Raw genomic sequence first — 12,763 nt, 5'->3', positions numbered from 1 at the left:
GATTGAATTTGAATTTCCAGTCTTAACTGATCTACAGTATTAAGGAAGCCTAGCTCATCTTGATTAAAGTGGTCGACTGCAAAGAGCCTTCAACTTGGGGTTAGGAGATCTACCTGCATCTAAGTCCTGACTCTCAACTTCCCATTTGTGCGACTCCAACAATGCTCTTTTCTTAATTGCTAAATCTCCATTTCCTCATCAGCAAAGGAAGGATAAGTAGCTGTCTGGTCGGTTTCAGAACTGTCATCAGAATTGGGTAACAGAAGTGAAAACAAAGGATCTAAAATTGTGAAGTACTAACTTCCAGTCCCATCTTCTCCTTTGTGAATGACCCCACTCCCTACCCCAGGACGAATCTTCTGAAGGCAATATATCATCTTTGTCCACCTTGTCTCATTTAGGTTTCTCTTCCTGAAAAACACATTTTTATGGTACTTTTTTTTTAAACAGTTAAGTAATTTTGAAGGGAACAATGTTTACGTTTGTATTTCTCATCTTTTCTGCTTTCACCTTTTCATTTCATTTACCTTGTGTGTTTCTCCTTTAGTTTTCATAGAGATGAGAACCGATTACTTTTCGATGTGCCCTCATTTTCGGGATCATACGGAGAGCAACTCAAACTTTCAAAAGTTAATTTTAGTGGCCTTTTTGGCCAACAGAGATTGTATAGATAACTGACAGGGAAAATTTTATTATTTCCTCTCCCACAAACAGCCAGAACAACCACAGAAAGGCATTTCACTGGGTTGCTAAAATCTCTCTCCACCCTTTGTCGGTGATGGGGGGGGGTTAGGCATTTCCCTATAGGGGGAACTCTAAAGACAATGTTTTCCTAAAAGGGGCCAGCTGGGCGGCGGCGTCTTTCCCAACTCCCCGCTATCTATTCTTAGATCTGGAGATAGGCGGTGGCTTTTATTTTCCGTCTTCCTCTTTCCCAGACCTGGCGCGAGGCTGCAGGGGCCCAGGCCGGCGAGTCGCGCCGGACGGCCGGGCTGCGCCCCCGCGGCCGCTGCAGGGCCGGGGGCCCGGGCGCTCGGCGGAGTCCGCTGGGTCAGCTTCTTCCCGCGGTGAGCGGGATCCGGCCCCGGAAGGCAGCGCGGGGGCCACGGCCACGGTCACCACGGCCTGGCGTCCCGGCCGCCCCTCGGCGTTCTGCGCGGCGCCGCGTCGTTTTTTTTTTTTTTTTTTTTTTGGCCGGGGAGGTGGGGGGGCTGGGTTGGGGAGGGGGAGGGCCGAGGGGAGAGGGCGGGGTCGGGGCGGCGCGGGGCGGGGAGCCGCCGCCTTCCCGCGGGCGTGCGTGCGGACGGGGCGCGCCGGCCGCGGGCGGGGAGCCGCGCTCCCACCCTTCCCGGAGCCGCGGCCTTGGTGCAGGTTTGGAGCGGCGTCTGTCATGGCCAGTGGCAGCTGCCAGGGCTGCGAGGAGGAGGAGGACGAGGAAACTCTGAAGAAGTTGATAGTCAGGCTGAACAATGTCCAGGAAGGAAAGCAGATAGAGACGCTGGTCCAAATCCTGGAGGATATGCTCGTGCTCACTTATGCCGACTACGGTAATGGTCTGCAAGGAAACTGTTCCTTTCCCCGCTGCCCATTCTTCTCCCCTTGCCTTTTGTTTTTTTTTTTTAAACAAACTTTCTCCCTCCAAACTTTGTGGCTGCACCAACCTGGACTCTTTGAGAAGCCAGAAACTCTTTACTCCTTAGGGCAGAAAGAAGCTGACAATTTAAGGAAGGTCTTAGTCACTTCTTTTGCTTTCTCCCACCTTTTCAGACTTAAAAAGGGGGTGCCATGAATCGTGACTTTGCTTCTTTTCCCTAACCCCCTTCTTTTCCAGCCTCCAAGTTATTTCAAGACAAAAATGTCCACGTGCCTCTGTTGATCGTCTTGGACTCGTATATGAGAGTCGCTAGCGTGCAGCAGGTAGAGTTGTTTTCATTTCACCCATTCCCCTTTGTCTTTGGAAATAGATGGTTTTCTGTCATTATTATATAACCCGAGTTCTGAGGTATTTCTGAGATTTGGCTTGACAAACCGCTGACTCTGATTTTAAGATGGAAGCATTGTCAAATCATTATCAAGTGTTAACTGTGTAAATGGGCCAACTGTGTGCTCGCTAATTGTCTTTAGGAAGTAAGTAACTTCTATACAGTTGACCGACGGAGTAGGGATGGAGATGGGAGGGGAAGAAGAAGGGGTCGGTCGAGGTTTGGTTCTGTTAGGGGTCAGATGAGTTCATCACTGTTTACATAAAATTATTCCAAGAATCTTCCCAATGTACAGCATGTCCTAGAGATGACATTGTTGTGAATAGTTTGGGAAAGAGGAATTATGAACGGTAATAGAACTAATCATAATTAAAGTCTCATAGGTTCACGTTTTTATTTTTGTTTTATTTATTTTTTTTTAATTGATGACAAATTTCTTTTTTCTTTTCTTTTCTTTTTTTTTTTTTAATGGAAGCCCTGGGATTTAAACCCAGGACTGAAGATAGATTCATAACCTTCTTCAGTTGTCCTATGACTTGTAAAATCTGAAGAAAGTGATGTTTAATGATTCCCGTCTAAGTTTAGATTCAGACTTCTCAACTGTTTTCATATTAAATGAATGTAAACGTGGAACTTTTAGAGTCTGCACAATAGGAAACCCAGACATTTGTTAAATATCTTAGATATATTTTAAAAGGAGCCTTAAGATGATAATTAAGGATTTACACTCAAAGCAAAATTACTGTCTGAGGTTAACTTACTTTGTAGATTTTGAGATTTGGAGAACTGAAATTGTTTTTTTCATTTGCATGTTAGGTCCTGGAGGGAAAGAAAATTGAACTTTGAACTTTATTGAAGTGCAGTGTTTCTAAATATCTACTTGAGAGGCTAGACAGCTGTTAAGAATTATCTGATCTGTAAATCTACCTTCTGCTCATCTCTGTGTCCAGCCATGTCTCGTCTGGGTGAACCATATACTTAGCTTCTTTTATATGAAGATTTTTACATCTCAGAGAAAGGGATATTTAAATTTTTCTTCAACTGAAATATTTCCCATCTGGCTATGATTTTCAGGCTGTTAGCAAATAGAATCACGAAAAGATAGAGACATGTTAAAGACACTTCTTTTTAGCACTCCATGGCTGAATTTTGCCCATGAAATATGAGTCACTTTTTAGCGGTAGCCTATAATGCTCGCTGTTCCCCACCCACATCACGCCTTCTTATTTGGCCTCTGCTTTGAGTTCAACGGTGCCTTGTCTGGCAGCCTCCGTTCCTTGTGTTCTGTTCTTGGTTTAGTCTTCTCTACCGGGTGCAACTCAGAACATTTGGGCCCTGAGTGGGCTTTGATCTGCAGAGTCCAGAGGAGGCAGCGCTAGACGTGAGAATCCAGGGGAGCTTGGAACATATCCACCACCTAATTCTTCCTTTTGGACACTGCCCAAGCCTGGACATGTTTGTTTGGAGTAGTTATGACTGTCAGTCAGTATTCTTGCCCAGTGGGTACCAGAGACAAAGTATATAAGCAAATAAAGAATTGTCTTTTGATTTGGTAACTTAATGGAGTAGAATTATTAGTTTCAGCACCGTTAGCATATTAATCTGCAAAGGGCATTATGTATCTCATATCATTTGATTCTTGCTGGAATCTCACTGCCCTCTTAGAAATCTCACTGAATATTTTTTTCCTCAGTGTAAATTGCTCAGTAAGATCACGAAGCTAGTGACAGAGTCAAGACTCAGTTCTTCACACACCTTCAAAATCTCTTTCCATCATAGATTAGCTGCTGAATTCACAAGCTTTTGCACAAGTAAAAAGTGCAGTGGTTTGGGACAAATACTGTGGCCATGATCCCCCAATGACGTTACCAGTTTAAATGATCATTGGTCTTATCAAAGGGACGTACAGTGGGGTCTCTCTACTGATGTTTTAATACTACACTCAAAAGAATGGGTTTTTTTTCTTCAGATTTCTTCATATTACTGGTATAATTAGTACAGATATTTTTTAATGCTTTATATGTTGAATCAGTTGGAAGTGCTGAATTAAAAGCATCATAAAAATGATGAATTTAAGGAGTTACAGTAAATTACCCTTCAGAAGTAAACAGTGAGGTTTGTTTTCCAAATTCACTTAACGTGATATTCCAGAGTGAATTTTTATTTTCAATGTCTTTTCATATTTTATTAATTCTCCTTGATAAATGACCGTTTTCAGAGAATTGATAGGCTAGCTGTGTTACACATTTCTTTTGCTGCCAGTCCTCTGATCATTTCTCTGTATCTTCAGTCTTACGTTACGTCTCTATCCACAACGTTTCAGCCTTTGAAGTAAGTGAAATATATCCACGTGACTAAAATTTTCCTTAACCCTTAACCTCTTCACCATTGTGCGTTAATTAGTTGCTTGAGTTTATGGAATCGTTCTAATAAAGTGAAACTACCAGTTGAATTGTATTACAACTGGGCAGAATGGGAACCTTCTCTCTTTGGAAGATAGGCTTTTAATTGAGTACGTTAATGGATCAATTGTTACCTCTGTTTTGCTGGCAGGGATTTTATTTAATCAGTTGCCTCAATCTTTTTGCAAAGCAATTACTGACACTGCTGTTTCACCAACCAAAACGGAACAGGTTTTCTCCTCGGGTAGCCACGCAGGTACCGAGATGCATATAGCAACCTATGTGATTTATGATTTATTTCCCACCAGATACCATTCCAAATGTTATTAAAAAAAAAAAAACTTGGGAAAAAGTCTCTATGTATTTTATAACAGCACAAAAATAGCCAGTTTCTGTGACAGCTGGATTGTCAAATACCTGTTGAGCTTACGTGGAGGAGGATGGCCTACTTAAATATAGGCAAAAATAGTTGTCGGAAATTGCTTCCCTTTCAAGGAATTTGAAATTGCATAAGAGGAAGTAATGACAGAGTAAAGCAATTCATGCTGCATCCAAAAAAGATCTAGGAACAATATGGTAGAGAGATCTTGTGCAATTGCTTTTATTTTATTAAAGACCCCTTGTTTATTCCTGTAACCAAGTAGGAAACTTGTGCCATCGTTCCTTGTTGGAGGCGTAGAAATTTCTCACTTTGCCATTCAACTCTCTGTATCACTCAGCTCCACCCACACGTCCAGTCTCATTTAACAGTGGCCCCCCTCCCCGGCAGCCTCCTCGCCATAGAGCATCTTACTTTTCCTTCTTCACATCAGTTTGAGAAGGTATCACTGCCCTATTTTGAGTGACCAAATGTGTCATTCTTTTGAAGTCTGGCTAACATCCTGCCTTTTCTGTGATGTATTCTTCCCTGAGTAATTCTAGCTGACAGTGAATCCTGCTTTCAGGTTTCATGTTATATGGATATTTATTGCACATCATATGTAGGCACTTTTTCACTCGTCTTTGGTCTACATGTGTATGCATTTTCTATTTTCTTTGGTTTTTCTTTTTCTGGGCATATCAAGTGTACTTCTGTAATATAGTAGAAAGAATTGAAGAGTCCTTAAATTTAAAGAGGAATATTTATCAGGAAGAGTGAGTTACATTTAATCTCCAGTTTGGAATGGAAATTCAATTATTTAAAAATAATGTCGCCACCTACTCTATACAGAATGAAGTGGCTTTTTTTGACTGAATATATTCCATTAGCGTGCTTCTAAAAAATATTGCATTTCTTCTTTTTAGGTGGGTTGGTCACTTTTATGCAAATTAATAGAAATCTGTCCAAATACAATGCAAAGCTTAATGGGACCCCAGGATATTGGAAACGATTGGGAAGTCCTTGGGGTTCACCAGTAAGTATGACAGATGTGTAAGAACAAACTGCTTTAAATATTTGTCTCTATATATGACGACCCTTCCCTTGATTAAACGTTATATTTGCGATCCAAGCCAATCTGGTAAAAATCCTTTAAAATACAAATAGTTTTCCTTGAATCAGTGATTTACATTTATAGAAGGCTGTCATCTCCGAAGTATATTATCTTAATTGAATTAGAAAACTAATATTTGAGGTAAAATGTCAGGTGCTATTATTATTTTAATAAAATAATAATACAGTTATACAATTGGTTAAGTTGTAGATTGTTGATTGCTTATGAATTCAAACCAAGAAGAGATTTTATTTTTTGCTTTTTAATAGTAGAACTGATACAAACCACTAGTTCTTTAAAACAAAAATATGGGAACTAAACTGTTAGTTCTGTAAATAGGAACTTAGAAGTTTATGTTTTACTGTCTTTAAAAAGTACATTTATGTGCATTCATGCATATATCTTTAATGAGCTTAAACTACAGCTTTCAAAATGAAGGAGAAAGCAGGAAATTATCTTTCAGCACATCTGCAGCCCAGTCTTGCTGGCTACTTACTAAGGTATATTATTGCAGTTTGCCACATAATGGCTTCTTAAGTGGGACTACTTCTTTAGCCATAATTAGTTGAGCAAAATTTTTCTGAAGAAAAATGTGGTTCCAAGAAAATTCGTTTTGGATAACTTTGTCTCTTGCCATTTAAGAAAAAAAAATCTCTTGTCATCAACGTTACGTGGTCTTCATACCCAATATGACTTCTTTACTACAGAGAAATGAATACATATTTCTTGAGAAAAACATAATTAATGCAAACATAAATTTTACATCTTTGCATTGTTTATTAGTATCAACTGTGGCTGCAAATTTAGACAAATAAGAGCTGTTTGTCCATAGGTGAGCATATCGGTGGTTATACATTTTTCCATCTTTGATAAATACATTACTGTCTTCAGTTTCCAACATCTAAAGAGTATGCTTTGAAAAGAGACAATTTACTGTTAATATATGTTCTCGTCTCCAAGCTAATCTCTGAAATTCTGTGAGTCAGCAGTAAAGAATATAGCATTAACAAGAAATTAGGCAAAACACACCGGCAGTTAGTAATTGTAATGTTATGTGTCCCTTGGTTTGGATGAGAATTTCCAAGATCCCCAAAGGTGACCAGTCTGTAACTTTAGGGAGCGTTGAAAAACTCATCTAGTCATATTCTAATACAAACCAAATGTTCAGATTAAATTACATAAATGTTTTTTACAGAGAGTCTCATTCACTCATTTGTTTGGTCACTCACTCCTCATTCTTCCTCTGTTCGTCAGATATTTATTACAACCTCCTTCAGGCCAGAAGTAGTGTGCACAGGATATACACACTGCTCTCTACAGTGGAGCGAGCGCATTAGATCATTCTCAGCAAAATTTACTGTAAAACTGATCTCCGTACATATTCAGGGACTCTCCCCCCATCAAAGGCTTGTAGTACTAAAGGAGAAATCTCTTGTTTGGTAAAGTCAGGAATAGTGGCGATGGTGCAGGGAGAGGTCGGGGCAGCTAAGGTAGGAGGCGAACTGACAGAGAGTTAAAGGACGGGATCCGTCAGTTCCTCACCTCACCAACTAAATACTACTCTTTTTTGAGGGGGAGGTAATTAGGTTTATTTATTTATTTCAGTGGAAGTACTAGGGACTGAACCCAGGACCTTGTGCTTGCTAAGCTTGAGCTCTACCACTGAGCTATACCCTCCGCCCTCATCTCACCATCTAGAAGCCACGTGCCAAGTTTCTTGGATCTTGATGAGGCCATGGATGCTACCAGGCTCTGTCTTCTCCTAACAATGTAAAGCCAAACAGCACTGGGTAGGAATAGGCTAAAGGTTGTATATTTTAGAATTGATAACTCAGGGGCTCCAACTGAATGAATTTGAACTAATTGAATACTATTGATATACTTGGTTCACTTTCTTTTTTTTTTTTTAACATTTTTTTTATTGCGTTATAGGCATTTTACAATGCTGTGTCAAACTCAATTGTAGAGCACAATTTTTCAGTTATATGTGAACATACATATACTCATTGTCACATTTTGGTTCACTTTCTATCCTGAAATAGCAATTTCTTTTTCAAAAATAGTAAAAATCAATCATTTACATATTCAAATGGTTCGTTATTTATATATACAGATGAACATTTTAATTACACCTCTCGTTTTAATACATCAACATGTATAACATATAATTCCCAAGTTTATATTACATGTAAAATGGGCTTGATCTCTTGGTACATATAGCTCTTGATATTACTTTGAATATAGAATTGGGTGTAAAAGTTAATAATTGAGTATGAATATTTAGAGGAAAAAGTTATAGCTTTTCTTTTGAGACTCATAATTCTCTGTTAATTATCATAAGCCTGGCTCAGGTTTACAGGAAGGAAAAAAATATGCTAGCTTCAGTATAGGGAATGAAATACATGAGATGAATAAAAACAGAGATGAGTAAAAAGCAGTATCTAAAAAAGCAAACATCTAGGTATGACATTTCATCCTAATCACCTCATCTTGATTTTTGGTTTTATGACAGACTGATTCTTAAAATGCTAACAGTTCATAATGCCAGTGTCACCCTGTCAGCGGTTGGATTGAAGACCTTAGATCTCCTTCTAACATCAGGTAATATATACACACATATATTTTTAATGTTGACTCAAAATAATATTTTAAACCATTTAATAAGTATGTTTTAATGTCTTTTAAGGTATAGTAGTATAACATAATATCAGTAATTTCCAAAATTCCGCACGTTTCCACTTTTTATTTTCTCTCCTTATCTCTTTTCTCTACACTTTATAGCTCAAAAATCCCACCAAACATCTTGGCCTTAAATTTATCACCTAATATATTACTCCCAAATCTGATCTGTCCCCAGCTTTGCTCCCCAAATCTGGTCCCACATCTCCCGTTCCCATTAGTCTGTTGGCCGTATGTGTTCTTGTTATTACTATATTATTCTCCATTATATCTCTGACATGTTTAGAATATGTTTCAGGGTATGACATAAGAGTAGTATTTTAAAAATACGTAGCATTACTTGAGTGCTTGCTAGGTGCTAGGCTTCACGTGTAAAATACGCCACATGTGTTTGAAAGCTTAATGCTCCAAACATCCCTTGAGTTCTGTATTTTATCTCAGTCTTCTAGATGAGGAATACCGAGACACAGATTGCTCAGAGAACCAGGGTCTGATTTCACATGTCAGGTTCTTTCCCCGAATAAACGTCTGCCTGGCGGATAACGAACCTGAAAACAAAGCATGTTGCTCTGGTGCCGTAGTTGTGATCACCGCTGTGAGAGACGCTGGCTGTGATGTGAGGTTCTGAGAAGAAAGGCTGCTCACAGGGAAGCTAATGACGAAGGGTAGGGAGGGTCTCCTTCAGAGTGTGAAGGGTGCTCTCGGTCAAGAGAACAGCACAGGCAGAGTTGCAGAGGCCTTGGAGGACGGCACGAGAGGGGCTGGATGTGTAGGGGAAGATTTTAACTGCGCTCATTGGCCCTGCCAAGTGATGAAGACCCAGTGGGAGAAAGAGAAAGGAAGGAAGAGGGTGAAGATCAGAGGAGGAAGGAAGAGGGATTGGAAAGGTCAGAGGTATCCACCACTTCACCAGAGCCTTTTATTGAAATCTGTAATGGGACACACTGAGCAACCTTAACCATGATTTATTTTAAACTCATCCTTGGGAGCCATTCGTGGGGGAGGTGTGTGGGGTGGGTTGGGATTTATTCTCCATTTGGACAGTGGACAGGAAGCTGGGGGTTTATGAACTTGAAAAATCTCCCAACACAGGAGTCTATTGAGGTTAGCAACATGCAGGCCATCAGAAAATTTGACATGTGTCTTGAAAAGACCAGTTAACTCCTTCCAAGTGACATTCAGAATTTTGAGCTTTTAGGAACGTTGGCAATGTGTTTTAAAGTTCATTTCAGATACTTCTTAGAGGCTAATGGATGAGTCATTTCTGTTGTTTGGCTTTCTCGTGAGCTGATGTAATAGTGGGTGCTTTCTGATGTGCTGACTGCCAGAGGACTCTCTAAACAGATGCGGCAAAGTGTCCGTGGTGTGGAAATGCACAGTCCAGCACCACTGTCCATTTGCAATAAAGGAAATGTTGTATATGTTCAAAATCATGGCCAGTAGCCACATGCGAGTATTGAACATTTGAAATGTGAGAAACCGAATATTAATTTTACTTACTTTAGATTAATTTAAAATTCAGTTTTGAGTTGCCGCATGCAATGAGTGGCTACAGAATTGATCAGCACAGGCAAAGAGATAAAAAGCATTTAATGATTTCAACTGAGTGAGACAACTACTATAGCAGAGATATGAAGGAAACCATCACAGGGACACAGAAGACGGCAGCTAAGCTCATTTGTAGGAGTTAAGAGCATGAATGTGACCTGCTTATATTTTAATCCATCTCTGTCTTTTATTTATTCTACTTTGGGCCAAGTGGCTGGGCCACTTAACATTTCAGTGCCTCAGTTTTCTTACCTTTGAAGTGAGGATTGCACCTACTTCATGGTGCTGTGATGGGTTCACACGTGATGGAGTGAACCACTTCAACGTGCGTCTGACCCGTTATATGGTTATATAAGTGTTTACTACCACTCCTAATCCTTTATTCTAAAGTTTAAAAAAAATTTAATTTTTGGGGGGGGGTAATTAGATTTATTTATCTATTTCTTTAAAGGAGGTACTGGGGATTGAACCCAGGACCTCATGCATGCTAGGCATGTGCTCTATCACTGAGCTATACCCTCCTCCCTCCTATTCCTGGACTACAGTTTTTATTGACAGAATGGGTGCTGTTTGTGTTACTTCCTGACTGAAGATAGGAGTATATTTGCTGTAGAGAAGGGCAAGGGCACCCCACACAGCTAGTGCAGTGCAAAGGGATGCTGAAGGGAGTGTTTTGTGATGAGCAGGGCGTTTAGCTTGTTTGGAGCCAGCAGTGCGTGGAGGGATGTGAGTCTGCTCAGACCTGTGCAGCCTGTGAAGAGTCTTGTTCTTCAGACTGAGGAGTGTGGGAAGGCCTCGGAAGATTTCAGCAAGGAATTTTCAGGATCAGATTTGTGTTTCAGAAATAATGCTGGATTCCAGTGAGTTAGGTAGGGATGTGGGCCTAGCAGAGCAATTCAGCGATTGTGTTTGCATTCCAGATGAGAGATGATGGGCCCAGAACACAATAGAGAGGAGGGGCCTAGTTCAGAAGGAATTTTTGAGATATTTAGAAGGTAGACTTGAAGGACTTGGTAATGAGTTGATTCTTTGGTTGGGCAGAGAATGAGATGAGAGAGGGAGGTTGGAAGAAGTGTTACCCCAAAAAGGGAAGGGAAAAGACCCCTGTTCTTGTCTTACCTGAAAGATAAGAATTCAGGTGGGAGATGGAGGAGCATTGTGAATGATTTTAAAGGATTTATTAGCAAAGGGACAGTACACCTCCAAGAACGGGAGGCTGACTGATCCAAGGACGGACAGCAATGGTCTTTGTTTGCCCCTTTCTCTTAGACCCTCGCTTAGAGGTGGTCTTTTGGTTGATTGACAGCTCCTGCCCCTGGAATGCTTAGTCAGGTTTGTTCCCTTTGCGCATGTCCTTCCCCATGATGCACACAGGATAACTCTTAGGGGGGCCTAAACCGCAGTGCTGATTATATTGCAGTGAGCATTGGGTCACATCCCATTAGGTCCTTCTCTACCCTACGGTTGCGGCTTCATGTTCTAACTGGTTTCTTGCTGGTGCTCATTTAGAAGAAGTAAAATCCATTAATGCTGGAGATGAGCATCCTGCCATCTTCTGGACCATCTCCCTCTCCTCCACCTATCTGCCTGGTGCCCTCACTTATCTAACAGAAGGACGATGGCTCTGTAGCTTCTTGGGTAACTATTGGACGGTGGTATCATTAATGAAGATAGGGAGCGGAATAAGCTAGGTCTGGGGCGGCTGAGGAATATGCACGGCGCTATCTAAGAGGCAGAAATGTTTCAGGAGTTTGGGGCAGGAGATCTTGGTTAAGGGTATTGATTAAGAATCATAAAATTATAGTAAAGTGTACTGAGAATTTATCTCATTTAGGAAGGTCATAGCCCTTGATAGGTCAAACATCTGGGGCAATTAAGTGGTTTATCAAAAAGTCCATAGATCATTCAGAGTCTTCATGTTAAAATTAACAAATGAAATTTTTTTTTTTGGTTGAAATATCAGTTTACAATGTGTTAACACATTAAATGTTAAAGTAGCTATTTACTTGGGGCATATTGTTCTCTTCAAAATAGGTAAAATCACTTTGCTGATATTGGAGGAAGAACATGATATTTTCTTGTTAATTTTCGATGCCATGCGCACATTTTCAGCCAACGATGAAGTCCAGAAACTTGGATGCAAAGCTTTACATGTGCTGTTTGAAAGAGGTACTTAAAAATGTTGAATTCTTTATTCTGATATTTATATAAGAAAGAAAGGGTTTAAAATGGGAAAAGTAGAAGATAATTATGATAACAAGAAAATGTCGAAAATTGTACTACTTATTAAAAGGTGGGAGTTGCTAGTCAAGGATAAGTAGGGGTTAATTCAGAAACATTGCTTGTTTTTGTGTAAGGAATTGCATTCATGGACTATAAACGCATTGCAGTAGACGTTCTTCCATTGCTTAACAAGGCATAGGTTCACTTTGCAAACCAGATGTGTGGGTGTTAAGAAAGAAGAAATAAAACTGAAGCCAAGCGTAGGTTAGATTTATGTTTATGATGTTGAGTCGTCACCAGAGATTTTAGAAATTCTTAAAGGCTCTGTATAAAGAACCAGGAGGTTTACAAAGTGTCCCTTAGAAGAAAGACTAATATGTGTTTTATCATATGGCCCCAAGACTGATGACAGAGATTACCATGTGATTTTATAGTTGTTGGAACCTTTGGTCCTTCT

At 40.1% G+C, this 12,763-nt stretch overlaps 1 protein-coding gene across 1 annotated transcript in view; it reads left to right on the top strand.

The window, feature by feature from the left end:
- Positions 1–1,305: 1,305 nt before the first annotated feature.
- Positions 1,306–12,763, top strand: part of LRRK2 (leucine rich repeat kinase 2) — a 134,015-nt gene continuing 122,557 nt past the window's right edge. Inside the window, exons 1-5 of the mRNA XM_072972988.1 lie at positions 1,306–1,547; positions 1,832–1,917; positions 5,669–5,778; positions 8,369–8,457; positions 12,118–12,252. Of these exons, the coding sequence (XP_072829089.1) occupies positions 1,391–1,547; positions 1,832–1,917; positions 5,669–5,778; positions 8,369–8,457; positions 12,118–12,252 (577 nt within the window). The 5' untranslated portion in view covers positions 1,306–1,390. The remainder of the gene's footprint in view (positions 1,548–1,831; positions 1,918–5,668; positions 5,779–8,368; positions 8,458–12,117; positions 12,253–12,763) is intronic.

Source organism: Vicugna pacos, chromosome 12, assembly GCF_048564905.1.
Source record: "Vicugna pacos chromosome 12, VicPac4, whole genome shotgun sequence".
NCBI lineage: Eukaryota > Metazoa > Chordata > Mammalia > Artiodactyla > Camelidae > Vicugna > Vicugna pacos.
Note: the sequence above shows the minus strand (reverse complement) of the source record. Positions and strands in the feature narration are given on the sequence as shown.